The following is a 19713-nucleotide window of genomic DNA, read 5'->3' as shown; positions in this document are numbered from 1 at the left end:
TCAGGTATTGCTGTCTGTTGTCTGTTGGACACAGGTAGTCAAGTAAGCACCCTGACCGAGCAGTTCTTTTGAGAACACTTGAATGGAGAGGACAAGGACATGTTGTCCACTGCTGGCTGGCTTACGCTAACAGCTGCAAACGGTCTTGATATTCCTTACCTTGGATATCTAGAGCTAGAGGTTCAAGCAATGGGCATGAAGGTACCAAATTGTGGCTTTCTAGTAGTCAGGGATCCTGTTAGCACCAAACCACCTATCCCACGTATTGTAGGCATCAACGTTATCAGCCAGTGTAGGTAACTTATCTATGCAGAGTTTGACACCACCCTAGAAGGGAAGCCGGATTCTGATTGGAGAGATGTTTTCCAGAAAGTGCAGATGCACACTACTGAAAAGAAAGCAACAGTCCGAGTATTGGGAAAAGATACTGAGCATAAACCTGCTGGATCTGTAGTCACCATTGCGGCTAGCAAGGCCACTGGCGATGCTGGTAGTGACCATAAAATGTAACTTGAGCCATTTAACACCCCTTTACCAGGAGGTGTCGTAGTCATTCCTACTCATTGACTCTGATAATCGTATAGTGCCAGTACAGATTTTATCCTCTCTCGCCAGGATGTATGGCTCGCACCTAGGACCCGGCTGGGTATCCTGTCAAAGGTGAAGTGCGTTGATAGTGATTAACAATATGCAGTAAGATTTCAGCGGATTTCAGCTGGCATTGTTCACATGACAGTGGGTGCAAAGAAAGAGTGTAGTACTCACAAGTTAAAGTCAATTCTAGACAAGCTTGATATTGGGGGTAGTGAAAAACAACAAGCTCAGCTAAGAGCGTTACTGGTTAAGTACCTGGATATCTTCGCAGTTGAGGAGGAAGACCTTGGGTACACTGACAAGGTGAAGCATGAAATTCAGTTCATTGATGATGAGCCTGTTTCACAGCCGTACCGTCGCATTCCGCCGAATCAGTACAATGAAGTGAAAGAGCACATCTCAAAGTTGTTGAACAAGGGTGTGATTCAGGAGAGCAATAGTGCGTCTGCCTCGCCTGTGGTGTTGGTCCAGAAGGCTGATGGTAGTATAAGATTATCGGAAACTGAATCTTAAGACCAGAAAGGACGCGTTCCCGCTCCCGCGTATTGATGAGAGTTTTGATATCCTGCGGGGAGCGCAATTTTTCTCGACAATAGACCTCGCAAGTGGTTACCACCAAGTGGCGGTAGAGGAGCGTGATAGGCATAAGACTGCTTTTCCGACCCCGCCAACACGAGGAATTCTGCAGATGCTGGAAATTCAAGCAACACACATCAAAGTTGCTGGTGAACGCAGCAGGGCAGGCAGCATCTCTAGGAAGGGGTACAGTCGACGTTTCAGGTAGAGTCCCTTCGTCAGTCTCGGCCTGAAACATCGACTGTACCTCTTCCTAGAGATGCTGCCTGGCCTTTTTCAACCCCGTTTGGTCTGTATGAATATCTTCGCATGCCGTTTGGGGTCTGCAATGGACCGGTGACTTTTCAAGGGCTCATGCAGGCAACCTTGAATGACTTAGTCTTCCAAATCATGCTTGTGTACTTGGATGATATTCTGGTGTATTCACAGACTTTCCAGGAACACTTGGAGAGGCTCGACACTGTGTTTAAGCACCTCAAGGAGATTAGTCTGAAGGTAAAACTGGAGAAGTGTCATTTTCTGCAGTCAGAGGTCAAGTTCTTAGGACATCAGATATCAGCCAAGGGAACAGGCACCAATCCTGAGGAGGTCTCAGCTGCTCAGCAGTGGCCAGTACCATCTACAGTTAAGGTCTTAAGATGGTTTCTTGGCTTTTGCAGTTATTATCGACGATTCATTCAGGGATTCTCAAAGATTGCAGGTCCACTGCATGAAGTAGTGAATTTGTGTACTAATGTAAGGAGTCCCAGTAAAACAAACTGGCTGTTACAACAGTCTTGGATGGAAGAATGTCAAACCGCCTTTGACTTGCTCAAAGAGAAACTGACCAGTTCCCCCATCCTTGGCTTTGCCGATTTCTCCCAGCCCTTTATAGTGGAGACTGATGCCAGCAATCATGGGCCAGGAGCTGTGTTATACCAACAGCAGGGAGAGGCAAAGAGGGTTATTACATATGCAAGCCGGCGATTAAAGAATGCCGAGAAGAATGATAGAAATTATAGCAGCATGAAATTGGAGCTGCTTGCACTTAAGTAGGCTGTAGTAGAGAAGTTTCGTGGATACTTGTTGGGTTCCAAATTCACTGTAATCACTGACAATAACCCCCTATCCCACTTGAAAACTGCCAAGTTGGGAGCAGTGGAGCAGAGATGGATGTCACAGCTGTCAGAGTTTGACTTCGATGTCCAGTATCGTCCGGGTCGGAGCAATACCGTGGCTGATGTGCTCGCTAGGCAGCCATTTGCAGGGGAGCCTGAGCCTGTCTCAGAGGATGCAGCGTTTGATGGGTCTGTAGCAGTCTGTAGTTTGATCCAGCTCTTGACCCAGCACTGGTTACCGCTGGTCTAAACAGCTGTAGGGTTAAGCAAATTCGAGCCTGGGAAGCTGGTACTAGTGATGCAAGTGGTCCGATGCAAGGGAACAGTCCAACACTCCAACCCTCCCAAGTTACTCTAATAGGGACTTGCATACTTTTCAGCAGCAAGACCCTGTGTTAGGTGTCCTAAGAGACTTGTGGGATCAAAAAAGAAAGCTGAGTAGCCAGGAGCGTAAAACTCTGCCTAAACCCGTTTTGTCTCTGTTAAAGCACTAGGACAGTATCAGGGAGCGTAAAGGGTTACTGTATAGGGTAGTTGAGGATGAGAAGCTTGGGGAGTGTTACCAGCTTCTGGTACCTATCAGCTTGATCAGCAAAGTGTTAGAGTATGTACAAGACTTTATGGGCCACCAAGGCATAGAACATACTCTGCAGTTGTTGAGAAGCCGATGTTTTTGGTTGGGCATACCCAAGGATGTGGCACAGTGGATCAAAAATTGTCCACGTTGTGTGCTAACTAAGATGCCACAACCTAGGATTCATCCCCCCATGAAGTCATTTCTGGCTTCTAGGCTGCTTGAAGTTGTAGTGGTAGATTTCACTGTGTTGGAGCCGGCAACTAACGGACGTGAGAATGTCTTAGTGGTCACGGACGTTTTCACTAAATTCATCTAAGCATTTCCGATTTGGGATCAAAAGGCGGATACCACAGCAAGGGTGCTCTTGAGGGAATGGTTCATGAAGTACGGTGTCTCTGAGAGGTTGCATTCTGACCAGGGCTGTAACTTTGAAAGTGAGGTCATAGCTGAGCTTTGCAAACGACACAGGGTAAAAAAGAGCCGTACTACACCTCATCATCCTACTGGCAACGCGCAGTGCGAGCGTTTCAACAGGACGGTGCATGATTTGTTGCGTACGTTGCCTCCAGAAAAGCAGTGCAGATGGCCAGAACATCTACCCGAGTTGGTGCATGCATATAATGCGACCCCTCATGCAACCACCAGGTATTCACCTTGCTATTTGTTGTTTCGGGTGGATCCCCGCTTGCCCGTGGATGCTCTGCTGGGACAAGAACAGACTGTGGACCGGAAACATGACTGGCTACCTGCACACCAGAGCCGACTGAGGGATGTGCATGCCAGAGCAAAAGAATACTCTGAACGGAAGGCGGCAGAACGCATTGCCTGGCAGGAGGACAAAGTTTACTGTCCCAAAGTTGATGCAGATGTGCTGGTTTACCTGAGGAACAGACCATTAGGCCATAATAAGATCTTTAGAGCAGCAGTTAAAAAGGTTAAAAGTACCCTTGTAATTAGTGAGTAATTGAGGACGATTACTTGAATGCAGGGGAGAATGTAACTGGGTGACCGTCGAATCTTATTCATTATCGTTAAAAGTGTACTTAGGCATCCATCTGGGTAGAGATGATGTCATTACGCATGCACGGGATAGTGAGGAGACCATTTTTTGTTTTCTGCAGAAGCTGGTGGGGCTTTGGGATTAAGTTCCTCCCAGAGATACTGGGCATGGTGAGGAATGGTGAGTATTAATTGATGATATCCATGTGAATTTGTTTATGCTTGCTGGCGAATATCGGTAATTTGACATGTTTTGCATGTGGATGCTTTAGATTTTCATGAGTGAAGGCATCGGCGCTGGATAGTGTGGCTTGTGCAAAGTTCCTTACCGGCCAAGTAGGTTACTCTTCCTGCAATTTAACTACCAGGGAATATCTTGTAAAAGTTGTGCCAAAGTGTACCTTTTGTCCAACTTTATTGTATCATGACTGATTGTGAATGTAACAGTGTAACGTGAATGTTTAGTCTCTGTTTGGAAGCTTAGCACGTGTGTACTAAGAAGTAGTAGACGCCTTATATGAGATGTATTTGCTTACATTTTCACTGCCTTGTTAAGGTACAAGGTTGGTGGGATTCTAATGTTGTTTGTATTGTGTTCTTTCAGAATTGTCACTACCATATTAGTTCTGTATTAGTTTTGTGCGGTTTGCTTTATGTATTTTTATACTGCATATGCAATTCGTCGATACAAAAGGGTGTGAACTGAGATTGTAGTGGAACTGGTTGTAAATTCGTTCATTTTGTTTTGAGACCCTCTTCTGGTACTAAAACATCTAAAACAGATAAAGGAATTAAAACCTGAAAAAGTATTTGTTGTCCTGAGTGTGTAGTTTGCCCCAGGCTACAAAATATACAATTCATACAAAGAACTTAAGCTTTTAGAACTGATTTGTTCTCCTCACCCACCCACCTCCCATGACTACATGGCAATCAGATAAGGCATAAACACCAAATCCTGAAAAGTCTAAACCTTACTAAAATGTCTAATTAGCTGTCCTAGTACACAATTCAGTCTACTTGCTTTAAAGTCATCAACAGTGTACAAAATTATGACAACATAAATTGTCAGATTCAATGAAAATGGTATTCCACAATACTGGCTACTGTTCCAAGTTTGATATTAAAATACATTTTCAACTATTGGTTTGCTCATGCCTATACTATTCAATGTTGTTGTGCACTGGGGTTTAAAAAGAAAACAATAGTAACATACACACTGTTGTCGCCCTGGCTTCTGGTGTGATAGGTACGTCTACCTGCAGTTTTACCACTACGCAATTCCACTGCTGGCAGCTCCTTGAAATAACAGCAGAATTGCTGAATGTTACTGCAAGTGGGAAGGAAAAAAAAGCTGTTAAAAACAATACTGACTGATGTCTCTATAGCGTTTTAAACTTAAAAGCTTAAATATCACTGCTAAATAATTCATGCCCAAAGAAAAATAATTTGACCAATGAAGTGTACAGAATAAATTGCAGAAATTGGGAATCTGAATTAAAAACTGAAAATACTTGAAATAACCATGTCATATAGCATCTGTGGGAAGAGAAACATTTGATATTTCAAGTCGATCTTTCAGTAATGTTAACTGTCTCAATTAACTATCATCCAGTAGCACTTCATGACCAACCTCTCAAAGCACTCATCACAGTGGATTTAAGCATATCAACTCCTGCCTGAAGAGCGATCTGGATTCATGCCCAAATTGCCTACCATCACAACAGGTCAACAGCAGATGCCATCTCTTTGGACCTTCACTCATAGCTGGAACATTTGGACAATGAAGGAGCATACATCAGGATTATCTTCACTGAACACAGCTCAGCATTCAACATCATCATCCCCTCAAACATAATCACTAAGTGCCAAGACCTAAGCCTCCCTGTGCAAATGGATCCTCGATTTACTCAACTGTAGACTCCAGTTTGGATTGGCAACAGCATCTCCTCCACAATCACCATCAGCACAGATGCATCACAAGGCTATGTGCCTAGCCCTCTGCTCTACTCGCTTTACATATATACACACATATTATATATATATCACCTAAAACTTTGACAAACCTCTATAGATGCACAGAGGAGAATATTTTAATTAGTTGCATCATGGCAAAGTAGGGAAACACCAATGCCCAGGAATAGGAAAGTCTATAGAAAATGGTGGATAGGCCAGTCCAACACAGGCAAAGCCCTTCCCACCAATACACACATTTATAAGGAGCACTGTCACAAGAAATTAGCACCAACAGCCCCACCATCCAGGCCATGCACTCTTACCATCACTGGGCAGGAGGTACAAGAGTGAGTTCCCATCCCAACAGGTTCAGGACAGTTATTACTCTAGAACCATCAGCCCTCCTGAACCAAGTAAATAACTTCATTCACCTCAACTCTGATCCAATTCCACAGCCTACAGACTCATTTTCAAGGACTCTAGAACTCAGGTTCTCAGTGATAGCTATTAGTTTTTAAAGTTTGCATAATTTGTCTTTTGTACATTGGTTGTTTTTTAGTGTTTATGTATATTTTTTCATAAATTATATTGTATTTCTTTATTTTCCTGTAAATGCCTGCAAGAAAATTAATCTCAAGGTAGTACAGGTTGAATACCCCTTATCCAAAATGCTTGGGGACCAAAATGTTTTGGATTTAGGAATATATAATGAGAAAGCTTGGGATCGCCATTATTTTCAAATGAATTTATGTGCTACCAGTAAGCAGCAATCTTTGTATTACATTTGTTCATCACAAAAGTACCCAACAGTAAAATTTATCACATAACTTCAATATAATGAAAATATGTTCAGGGCTACAAAAGCAGCTCAGGAGCATTGGGAGAAAATCAAAATCAGTTGCTGAACAACAAGCAACGGCAGGCTTTCAGTCTCCACCTACGACACCTCATTTTGATTAAAAGGTTACAGTACACTATTTGTATTTTACTTTTTTAAAGAAGGTTTTATGTAAGGGATAGAAACAATCAGCATTGTAGACTGGTTCTGGTGCTAGATTTTCGTAATCAGATGTTTTAAAAATTTAAAGTCATGCCTTTTCTTAAATTTCTGCAACCAGCCTGCTGAATATTTACAATTACCATAAATTTTCAGCTCATTGTGTTAGATCTTGCTTATTTCACAATTAGTACGTTAAGTGGCCTATGTTCACTCTGAAGCTGACAATACATGAGCAAGATCTTCATTTTTTGCTTTATGCCATGTGTTTCTGTTTTTCATTAATTTCTGTTTATTACATATGTGAGACCTGGCTGGTGGTGTAGTGGCATCAGCGCTGGACTGCGGGGCGGAGGTTCCGAAGCTCAAACCCGGCCAGCTCTCCCCGGCACACTTTCCATCTGTGCGGGGTTAAGAGCTGGTGATCTCTTTGAAAAAAACTCACCCGGCAGTAAGCAATAGCAAACCACCGCTGTAACTTGCCTTGTACGCGAATTCCAACGACGTCAGAACGGTGTGGGAAGAAGTCGTCCGCTACCCAGAAAAATTCCAGATGTGACCTACATTACATATGTGAGGTCACTTCTCAGAACTGTGTGTGGTGTGCAGAGACCCACACATTGCATGGAAACCTTCCTAGCATCTTGTGGAATTTTCCATTTGTGACACATCAGCGCTCTAGAAGAGTTGGATTTCTGATTTTGGAATTTTGGATAAGAGGTACTCAACCTGTATATGGTGACATACACAACACTTTAATAAATTTACTGACTTCTTTGCATGGATACTGCCTGGCCTGCTGAGCATTTCCACAGTTTGCTTTTATTTACACAACACAAAGTTTCCATTCACACGCTGAGCCAAATGTTCCAATATACTTTTCAGTAAATAAAGACACCTTCTGAATGGCAGCCACTAATGTAAACACTGGAAGCTCACATAAACTGCAAGGAAAATTATCTGTTTCATTTATGGTCAATAAATGGATAATTATCCAGGACATAACTGGTTAAATTATCTTCTCTTTGCAATTGTGTACTAGATCTTTTACAATCATTTATTACCTGCAATGGACCAGTTGCTCAGTAATCACTGCACTGTCAGCCTAGATTTCTGGGCTCCAGGACTATTGCAAATTATAGCTCAAGTTCTAATTTGCTAAGTGAAGTAGAAAGAGTCAGGTATACACATCAAAGTTGCTGGTGAACGCAGCAGGCCAGGCAGCATCTCCAGGAAGAGGTACAGTCGACGTTTCAGACCGAGACCCTTCGTCAGGACTAACTGAAGGAACAGTGAGTAAGGGATTTGAAAGTGGGAGGGGGAGGGAGAGATCCAAAATGATAGGAGAAGACAGGAGGGGCAGGGATGGAGCCAAGAGCTGGACAGGTGATAGGCAAAAGGGATACAAGAGGATCATGGGACAGGAGGTCCGGGAAGAAAGACGGCGGGGGGGGGGGGGGACCCAGAGGATGGGCAAGGGGTATATTCAGAGGGACAGAGGGAGAAAAAGGAGAGTGAGAGAAAGAATGTGTGTATAAAAATAAGTAACATAAGTAACAGATGGGGTACGAGGGGGAGGTGGGGCATTAGCGCAAGTTAGAGAAGTCGATGTTCATGCCATCAGGTTGGAGGCTACCCAGACGGAATATAAGGTGTTGTTCCTCCAACCTGAGTGTGGCTTCATCTTTACAGTAGAGGAGGCCGTGGATAGACATGTCAGAATGGGAATGGGATGTGGAATTAAAATGTGTGGCCACTGGGAGATCCTGCTTTCTCTGGCAGACAGAGCATAGGTGTTCAGCAAAGCGGTCTCCCAGTCTGCGTCGGGTCTCGCCAATATATAAAAGGCCACATCGGGAGCACCGGACGCAGTATATCATCCCAGTCGACTCACAGGTTAAGTGTTGCCTCACCTGGAAGGACTATTTGGGGCCCTGAATGGTGGTAAGGGAGGAAGTGTAAGGGCATGTGTAGCACTTGTTCCGCTTACACAGATAAGTGCCAGGAGGGAGATCAGTGGGGAGGGATGGGGGGGACGAATGGACAAGGAAGTCGCGTAGGGAGCGATCCCTGCGGAATGCAGAGAGAGGTGGGGGAGGGAAAGATGTGTTTAGTGGTGGGATCCCGTTGGAGGTGGCGGAAGTTACGGAGAATAATATGTTGGTCCCGGAGGCTGGTGGGGTTGTAGGTGAGAACCAGGGGAACCCTATTCCTAGTGGGGTGGCGGGAGGATGGAGTGAGAGCAGGTGTACGTGAAATGGGGGAGATACGTTTAAGAGCAGAGTTGATAGTGGAGGAAGGGAAGCCCCTTTCTTTAAAAAAAGACATTTCCCTCGTCCTAGAATGAAAAGCCTCATCCTGAGAGCAGATGCGGCGGAGACGGAGGAATTGCGAGATCGGGATGACGTTTTTGCAAGAGACAGGGTGAGAAGAGGAATAGTCCAGATAGCTGTGAGAGTCAGTAGGCTTATAGTAGACATCAGTGGATAAGCTGTCTCCAGAGACAGAGAGATCTAGAAAGGGGAGGGAGGTGTCGGAAATGGACCAGGTAAACTTGAGGGCAGGGTGAAAGTTGGAGGCAAAGTTAATAAAGTCAACGAGCTCTGCATGCGTGCAGGAAACAGCGCCAATGCAGTCGTCGATGTAGCGAAGGAAAAGTGGGGGACAGATATCAGAATAGGCACGGAACATAGATTGTTCCACAAAGCCAACAAAAAGGCAGGCATAGCTAGGACCCATACGGGTGCCCATGGCTACACCTTTAGTTTGGAGGAAGTGGGAGGAGCCAAAGGAGAAATTATTAAGAGTAAGGACTAATTCCGCTAGACGGAGCAGAGTGGTGGTAGAGGGGAACTGATTAGGTCTGGAATCTAAAAAGAAGTGTAGAGCTTTGAGACCTTCCTGATGGGGGATGGAAGTATATAGGGACTGGACATCCATGGTGAAAATAAAGCGGTGGGGGCCAGGGAACTTAAAATCATCGAAAAGTTTAAGAGCGTGAGAAGTGTCACGAACATAGGTAGGAAGGGATTGAACAAGGGGGGATAAAACCGTGTCGAGGTATGCAAAAATGAGTTTGGTGGAGCAGGAGCAAGCTGAGACAATAGGTCGGCCAGGACAGGCAGGTTTGTGGATCTTGGGTAGGAGGTAGAAACGGGAAGTGCGAGGTGTGGGAACTATAAGGTTGGTAGCAGTGGATGGGAGATCCCCTGAGCGGATAAGGTCGGTGATGGTATGGGAGACAATGGCCTGGTGCTCCTTAGTGGGGTCATGTTCGAGGGGTAAATAAGAAGAAGTATCCATGAGTTGTCGCTGTGCCTCGGCAAGGTAGAGGTCAGTACGCCAGACTACAACAGCACCCCCCTATCGGCGGGTTTAATAATAAGGTTAGGATTAGTGCGGAGGGAGTGGAAAGCAGAGCGTTTCGAAGGAGTGAGGTTGGAATGGGGACAAGGTGTGGTGAAGTCGAGACGGTTGATGTCCCGTCGGCAGTTAGCGATAAAGAGATCCAGAGCAGGCAGAAGACCAGAGCGGGGTGTCCATGAAGAAGAGGAGGGTTGAAGACGGGAGAAGGGGTCATCGGTGGGGGTGGAAGAGTCCTTGCTGAAGAAGTAGGCTCGGAGACGGAGACAGCGGAAGAAGAGTTCCGCATCATGGCGAATGCGGAACCCGCTGAGGTGTGGGCGAAGGGGGACAAAGGTGAGGCCCTTACTGAGGACACAGCGCTCTGCCTCCGACAGTTGAAGGTCGGAGGGGTTGGTAAAGACCCGGCATGGATGAGAGGTAGGATCAGAGGGGGGAGGCTGGGTGTGTCAATGGAGAGGGGAGGGTTGGGGTGAGAGGAAGATAGAGCTTCTGAGGACCCAGGAGTTGACGGTGGGATCGGAGAGAGATGGGGTTGCAGAGTGGTGGTGGGGGAAGGAGAGACGGGAGTCACAATAGCAGCACATAAAAACCCGGCCTGGAGTTCAAGGCTGGAATCTTGAGAGTTGGGATCAGAGGGGGGAGGGGGGAGGCTGGGGGTGTTTGTGGAGAGGGGAGGGTTGGGCTGAGAGGAAGATGGAGCCTCTGAGGGCCCAGGAGCTGACAATGGGATTTGAGGGAGTCAGGTAACCCCCTTGTCAAATGTTACAAGTTACAACTCTCTTGGTGACAGAACAGAAAGGCAGATTCTCATTTACAATGAGTCTACATGCACTTAATTGATCAAACTCATTAGGCAATCCTATCCCTGACTATCAGTTAAAAACTAGACTTCTAAATCAAAATACCTAAGCTCCAGAGTGAAAAGCAATGTAGGTGTATATTTTAAAACAAAAAAAATCTTAAGAATACTCAGCAAATTTGTCACACAACTTGAACAGACTTTTCATAAAAACGAATTTTGTTGGGGGTGGGCGGGGGAAGAAAATCAGATGTTTTTCTATGCATAGTTTGAAAACAAAACATGAGCATTTCTAACATTTTCTACCTTTATTTCAGAGTTCTGAAATCAGCAATATTTTTCATACAATTAACCTTTGATCTTAGTTCAAGTCAAGGAATCAAGCATGCATAATATTTACATCAAATCCAAACAATTACTCTTTCAATTATATTAAGATAATTGTTCTCTACTCTTAATTCAATGAGAAGAATTCATTATTTATACCCAGTGCTTTAATCTTCAACAATGAGATCTCAAAAACCCCATGTGCATGGTACTGTAAACAAAAATTTAGCACCTGTCTGATCAATCATACTTGAATTCAAAATACATTCGTTATCACTTTGAGAAGTTTTCAGTTAACTGTTTGAAACAAATATTAAACGGACATCATTAATTTTATGTTAAAGCATGTCGCACCAGACATTCAGCCATTTTGTCTGGCACATGGTGTCAGGATTAACCAGGTCACATTATGAACGTTCCTGACTCAACCCTTGTATTTTTTACAAGGCCGAGTGGCTAGCTCGACACTCAACCCGGCACGGATGGAAAGCGTGCTTGGAGGTGGCCTGACCTAGATTCGAACTCGGGAACCTTCGCTCTGGAGTCCGGCGCTGATTTCACTGCACCACAAGCCGACCAACATCACTAATTACTTTCAATAGACAGAATATTAAAACTAAACATGTGTTCATCATCTGTTGATGTTACATTTTCAGGGAAGCTGGATCTGTTTGTACTTGTTTCAACACATCCAAAGGCATATTTTAAATTAAAGCCAATGAGTTCATGTATCCTCACATATAATACTGCTTTTGCTTGTGTTTCACTTTTTAAAATAGTTTATTTACAACAATTACTTGGGCATATTAAAAAGCATTCACTAAATCATACTGATAATTATACTGGTATATTTATAGGTGCCTCACTGAACTGATTTGAGGCTAGTCACTCGGACGTCAGTCATTTCTTCTCTTTAGCTTAAATGTTTTTAAAAACTCCAGGAACAGTGCAAACATACATACTTGCTAAGTGTTTCATACCAGGAAGAGGTGCTATATAGAAAATGGCATTCAAATGTTTGTATGTAGGAAACTAATACACAAAGAAATTCAGAAATGCCTGGACCAATGTTAAACTGGAATTTACACAGACACTTTACTGGGACCAGATCATCACTACTGCTACCCCACCTTCAGTTATAACAGGGAGATATAATTAGGAAAAGGGTAAAATGTTCGTAGAAGGAGCCAAAGAACTTTTATTTTCTTATTGTTATCTAGAGTAAGCTAAAAATTCCAGGTCTGGAACAAATTTGGAAGTGGAAAAAGTGCAACATGCACTTATGAGTGAAGAAAGTATAATGGGAAGACCACCTAGTACCTACAAATGTTATCGCCGGGGGTTCACATAGCTGAAGAGTGCCCAATCCTACAGCTTTTGGGACGAGAGGTATAGAGAGTGTAGACAGAATCACCTCAATATTCCTTGAAATTCTTAACATTCAAGAATCTATAAAACTGTCCTGAACATACTTGGAGATTGAAGCTTCACCTCCGCCATTTTAGGGCATTGAATTACGAAGATATATCAGTCTGGGTGAAGAGAATGTTTCTCAACTGTCTGGAATGGTCAGCTCCATATTCTGAGATAGCAGACATTAGACCCTACAGACAGAAGACATTTTTACCTGTCAAGTCTTTCCTGCTTATGCCAAAACTAGTAATTTTTGAGACAGGGTCACCCGGCTGTAATAATAACTTCATTTTTCTCTTCAGAGAAACTTTAATTTGCCAAGCATTTCCAGCATTCTTTTGACTTCAAATTTCTAGTAGCTGTATCTTTCTCCCCTCTTCAAAAGCCCTCATTCATCTCTCTTATCTACACAAACCCTCCCCCTTCACTCTTGTACAATCTTAATCATCACCTCATAGAAAGATTCAATTTATTCTTGCTTCCCTTCCCCATACTGGCTGCATCATAGACACGAGACCATAAGACACAAGATTAGGCCATTTGGCCCAGAGAGTCTGCTCTGCCATTCAATCATGGCTGATTTATTATCTCTCAACCTACTGCCTTCTCCCTACAACCTTTTGACTCCCTAATCAAGAACCTATCAACCTCCACTTTAAATATACCCACTGTCTCTTTAAAAATTTATTCATTTGCGGATGTGGGCGTCACCAGCTAAGCCAGCATTTACTGCCCATCCCTCGTTGCCCTTGAGGAGGTGGTGATGAGCCACTGCAGTCCCTGAGGTGTAGGGTACACCCACAGTGCTGTTAGGAAGGGAATTCCGTAATTTTCACCCAACAACAATGAAGGAACAGTGATATGTTTCCAAGTTAGGATGGTGAGTGACTTGGAGGGGGATTTCCAAGTGGTGGTGTTCCCAGGCATCTGCTGTTCTCGTCCTTCTAGATGGTAGTGGTCTTGGGTCTGGAAGGTGCTGCCTTAGGAACTTCGGTGTACTGTTGCAGTGCATCTTGTAGATAGTGCATACTGCTGCAACTGTTTGTTAATGGTGGAGGGACTGGATGCTTGTGGAAGGGATACCAATCAAGTGGACTGCATTGTACTGGATGGTGTCAAACTTCTTGAGTGTTGATGGAGCTGCACTCATCCAAGCGAGTGGCAAATATTCTGTTACATTTCATTTGCCTTCCTTGCCACCAATTCAACCTCCAAGTTAACCTTCAGGGAATCCTGCACAAGGACCCCCAAACCCTTTTACATCGCAGATTTCTAAATTTGCTTTCCGCTTAGAAAATTCCTGCCACCAAAGTGCATGACCATACACTTCCCTACCCCATATTCCATCTGTCACTTCTTCGTCCATTCTTTTAATCTTAAGTCCTTCTGCAGACTCCCTGCTTCCTCAACACTACCTGCCCCTCCATCTATCATATTGTCTGCAAACTTGGCCACAAAGCCATCAATTCCATCATCCAAATCACCAACATATAAGATGAAAAGAAGCGATATCAACACTGACCCCTGCAGAACACTACTAGTCACCGGCAGCTAACACCTTTGTTTACTTACTTCTTACTCTGGTGAAAGATCATGTGCCTGAAATGTTAACTGATTCACCCTCCATAGATGTTGCCTATTCCCAGTAGTTAGCTTTTATTTCAAATTGTAGGTACATATGGCTTTTTACTTTAAAATATTTGATCAATTCTACTGCAAAAACACTAACTGGCACTCTGATATATGAAAAAAAGGAAAAAGCTTCCATGAGGAATGGTGGCAATACCTTCCACCACAATAATATAATTTGCTTGAGGAAAAACAGCTTAATGTTGATGAAGATACATAACCTGAAGTTTTCTTAAATTTGCAGATTTCTGAAAAATTTGAAACTGTTGGGATAACATTTATAATTACATTTTTTGGCTCCCTTTTCACAACCATAGTTGACTTCACTAGAGCAGGATCCACTGTTGGAACAAAACACATCAACTTTCAGTGGTTTACTGTAATCACCTATGACTCAGCCAATCTATGATGTAATAACTGAGTGCTAAGCCGGTTACCTGAGAGACTGAAGGATGGCATTCATAAAACAGGTGTTCCCAAGATTCCGAAGTCCCGTAGCGCATATGGCAGAAGTTCCTCCCTGTCAACAATTAGGTGATCTGTTAGCAGGCAATCCAGACACCTAATGATGCATGAATATTTGCAGCAAAATAGTAGACTGGTAAAATCCTAAGTGAGGTTTCACAATAAGATGCAATCACCTGTATAAAAAGCTTCAAAAGGAAACTCCTTTCAGTCAATAACAAATGGTTTGCTTTTACTGACAATCTAGACTATTTAAAATCAAAGGGAGTCTCTCATCCCTGCCACATTTCTTAGTGCATAAATCAAATTCTGGCGAATAAACCAAATAAAATTTAAACACTCCTTGTTCCCTTATGGACACATCACAAGTGTTCGGGCACCAGTGCAGGACAAATTCCAGTCGTTACTTTGCCATCACCAGTAAACCCCACAAGGAAAAAAAAAATCACTCAAGGATCTTCAGAGAGCTTTCAAAACTTTTCAGTTACTCACTTCAACATAAATTACATTGTAGAAGATTTTTGAAATATAGATAAAATGCTAATTCTCCAGAAAAACTTCAACATCAGGATTATATCCTCAAACAAGTAGAGTGAATTACCTCTGAACAATAATGTGAAAACAGACAAGCAAATTTGTACATACCAAATATATAGTCTCTTTCCAAATATGCCTTAGAGTTCAGTAAAAAGGCAATGCATATCCAATCATTTGTACTGAGCAAACACAATGTCAAAATTTTTAGAACAAGTATAGTCGTGTTCTAATTAAGTGCAAAGTAATTATGCTCTGTACTTACATTAAGTTTCAAATACTTGTTGTTCATGGACGAACTTTCCATCAGCTTTCTTTTGCAGTGTCTGTCTGCGGAAAATGCTGAACTGTGGAGAAGACATTAAAAACTGCATTACTTACACCAGACAATACAATATTTGTGTTTAATATCACAGCTGGGTTCAAATAGTTCATTATTCAAAACAAATGTCACACCGCACAAATGGACAAATTCGCACAGACATACTGCAAGAAACCAGACGTGATCGGTTGATCATAACTAATCAGGTATCAATATCACTCGTGCACCATGAGCAGAAAACAAATGACAGCTCAAACTTTAACTAGCAATGCAGGACCATGCCTGAAGTTCTTAATTTCTAAATCAGGTTGTTGCACGTCTACATATGGCCTTTAGGAAAATGACTTCTTATATTGGAATCTCACTTATGAAGAAAATGACTTCTCAATTTCCCTACCTCCATTCTCAACAATATACAAGAAATTTAACATTAAAAAACTTTGGGAGGGGGTGGTAAATGTCACACATGTGCAATCTTGGTGAGTAAAGCAAGTAATTAGTCACATCATGGTATCAGGAATAAACTGCTTTGTCAATTGGCAAGCAGCTTTGGTTCAGTTGTCAATGACCACCAAAGTTAATAATTGGACAAAAACAGTCAATTTGTTCAAAACAAGTTTCTCATTCAGACCACTGGTGCACTTCTCTTATTGAGAGTATAATAGGGAAAGGGTATTCAGAATGCCATACTACAAAAGACATGTCTTAAACACAAAATATTTTTATTTTGGAAATAAAAAAAATAAGTTGAGATTGAACAAGCCAGCAGTTAACAAGCACCCTATCCCCCCAGAGAATATGCTGGTGAAACCATAACCAGAAAATATGTTGCACTACTATCAGGCTTCAATTCTGCTAATTGTTTCAAGCAATGGTTCCAAGCTCATGGTGTACTGGCAGTGCTAACTAATTTTCTATTGGGTTTTTCATTTACAGGAACTGTTCAACTTTCTGATTTCCAGCATTCTCTGATTTTGTTTAGATGAGGTGACAGATAGTCAGGTGATGAAGAAAATATGATTAAATGAAAGAGTTAAATAAAACACTAACTATATATCAGATGTACTCAATAAGTGCAAGAGTTGTTATCACTCTTTGAATTCAAGGTGGTAGAAACTACACCTTAAAACGGTGTTGCATATGATGAAGGCACTGCCATAGCGCAGTCACGTAGAGAATTGCAGGACTTGAGTCAAATACAATGAAAGAATATACTGCCAAGACAGAATTAGCATGCAACTTCATTCAAATTCAAAAGATTGAAGCATTTGTTCACTACTCACTAGCACTTTCAGGTGTTGGATGCCCTGAGCTGTCAAGTACAATTGTTACAATGCATTCTCATGGACAATATAACAGATTCAGATAAATTAACAATGTTCTACCATATTACAAGGCATAATTCAGAATAGGAGCAATTTGTCCCAGAGTATCCCAGCTCTGATCTGTTCTTGCAGACAGCATGTGAGGCAGGTCCGGTTCAGTTTCTGGTCAATGGTGACTTTTGAAATGCTCAGTTTTAACTATAGTCATGCTAGTCCTGATGATCCCTCCTTTTTACACTAATTCAACAAGTATTGGTCCTGAAAATGACATATTACAACTATGAAGACATTAAGGGATACTGTTATGGCTATTCAAAGCTGTCTATTCAATCTCATTAGCTTTCCAATAGTGCAGTATAGTTGTATAAACATTAATTCAAACTTCATTAATTCTACTTCTAAAATGCATCAGTGACAGTAGGTTTACAAGAGTTACTGCTGTAATTGTCCTACTAGAATAGCATTCAATTTAATATTCAATTTTATTATCCAATATTCAATCCCAAGTATTCAATTTAGTACTTTATTCTAAATTGTAGGTATCCATTAAGTTGACTAAATTTGATGAAGACATCAACCTCCCTAATTCCTCAGGTTTGTTTAGAGCTAGTTTTATTCGTAGTGTTAAGTGACAAGAAAAAAAATCTAGACACGAGAAACCTAAAATAAAAACAGGAAATGCTAGAAATACCAGAGATACCCAGGTTAGGCTGCAACTTATAAGATGAGAAACAGGGTTAGTATTTCAGGTCAAATACCCTTTGTCGCACAGTATGCATCACAATAGAATGAAATCTATGTACTGTATGTAGTAGTTGTACAAACCATTGGTTAAACCATACTTAAAGAGTATTGTGTACAGTTCTGGTCACCACACTATAGGAAGGATATGGTAGTAACTGAGTACAAAAGAGATTCATCAGAATGCTGCCTGGAATAGAGGGCTGTAGTTATGATCGTATACGCTGGTTTTTTTCAAGGGAGCGTAAGACTCTGAGAGTGACCTTAGAGATTTACAACATTGAGGGGCATAGACAGGATGAGCAAGAGAATCTTTTTTCCAGGCAGGGGAATTCAGAACTAGACAGCACATTTAAAGGTGAGGAGGGAAATGGCAAGTTTTAGAGGGTGGTGAATACTTCGAATGAGTTGCCGGAGCAGGCAGATAATATTATACAAGGCACTCTAATAAACTACTAAAGGGATATAGGTCTAATACAGCCAAATGGTATTAGAGTAGATAGGTATCACGGTAAGGGTCCATTTCTGTGCTATAGAACTCTACCATTCTGTATCGCACCAGATACTATTCATAACAGATTGTGCATACATTGCATTTTCCATTACAAAAGATTGTCACTTTGTTATGTCTCCTGGAGGCAGCAGGTAGCACCCACACCTGAGATTGTAAATTCAAATCTCAAGGACTTTAGGAAGCTATTTTAGACATTACCATTGAAGTGATGCACTACTGAAGGCACTACAGCCAATAACTCATGCTGAGTTAAACTGAGGATCCACCCACAATGGTTGATGAGCAGAAATGGTTCAATGAATGGTATGAAATTTTCTTGGCATTCTTTTTGCTATTTCATACTGGACCAATTCTCATAAAAGCTGAGACACAAATCAAGTCCACAAGCTTCCTGCCACATTCAAATATACATAATAATTACCTACTAAAACAAATTGAACATATTCAGACCATTTTCTCTATGCTGATTATCTTTAATACTAATCTTAGACAGCAGGAAAAACCATGTGGACAAAACTGAATGCCATGGAAAGATGGGTAACATTGATATAATTACAATATCCCCAAAAGTAATAAGTATCAAAGAAAGACGAGAATCCCCTTTCAAAGCAGTAGGTGCATAAATAATTGCAAACCCACAAGAGTTGGGCACAGTCCGCATGTATCCAGTAAGTCAAAGTGGAACCATACAAGAATGTTCAACAGGAAAGGGAAAACAGGAAACTGCAGGCTTAACATCTGTCATTGGAAAATGCTTGCAGCTATTATTGAAGACATCATAAGGTATTTTTTTTTAAATTCAAGGTAATGGCAGAGTCCTAGAGAAAGGGAATTTATATTTGGCCACTATCTAAGCTTCTTTATCTACGGGTGGAAAAAGAAAATGCCACTGCTAGATGTGATGGTGCATCATATGGATCAACTGGGTCCTCAGCTTTTTATAATTTGTATAAGGACTCAGACAAAGAGCAGTACCATACAAGAACAGACCCTTAGGCCCACAATGTTGTGCTGAATTCATTAAGCTATTGATGCTTATTAAACTACTCCCTTCTGTTTGAACATGGTGCATTTCCCTCCATTCTCTGCATATTCATGTGTTTAAAGCTTCTTAAATGCCTCTATCACATCTGCCTCCACCACAAACTGCAGCAGCACAATCCAGTCACCAACCACTGTGTTTAAAAAAAATGCCCAACATATGAACTTTCCCCTCATACCTTAAATACATACACTCTAGCATTAGAAATTTCAACCCTGGGGATAAAAGATACCAGCTGTCTAATCTATGTCTTGCATTATTTTTTATACACTTTTATCAGGCCACCCCTTACCCTTCATTGCTCAATAGTAAACAACCAGAATTTGCCACCATTCCTTGCAACATTTGCCTTCTAATTTAGGTAGTTTTCTGCTAACCTCTTCTGCACATTCAACGCCTTGACAACCTTCCCATAATGGGGAACCAAAATTGAATGCAATACT

At 42.0% G+C, this 19713-nt stretch overlaps 1 protein-coding gene across 4 annotated transcripts in view; it reads right to left on the bottom strand.

Annotated features, from left to right (window-relative positions):
• The window catches only part of usp3 (ubiquitin specific peptidase 3), a 121297-nt gene that overhangs the window by 32040 nt on the left and 69544 nt on the right, over nucleotides 1-19713 (bottom strand). For all 4 annotated transcript variants that reach the window (XM_072282224.1, XM_072282221.1, XM_072282223.1 and 1 more), the window contains exons 5-7: nucleotides 15592-15673; nucleotides 14765-14847; nucleotides 5057-5170 (exon numbers count right to left, since the gene is read on the bottom strand). In XM_072282224.1, coding sequence (XP_072138325.1) covers nucleotides 5057-5170; nucleotides 14765-14847; nucleotides 15592-15673 — 279 coding nt within the window. The remainder of the gene's footprint in view (nucleotides 1-5056; nucleotides 5171-14764; nucleotides 14848-15591; nucleotides 15674-19713) is intronic.

This window comes from Mobula birostris, chromosome 18 (genome assembly GCF_030028105.1).
Source record: "Mobula birostris isolate sMobBir1 chromosome 18, sMobBir1.hap1, whole genome shotgun sequence".
Classification (NCBI taxonomy): Eukaryota; Metazoa; Chordata; class Chondrichthyes; order Myliobatiformes; family Myliobatidae; genus Mobula; species Mobula birostris.
This window is presented reverse-complemented; position numbering and strand designations above follow the sequence as displayed.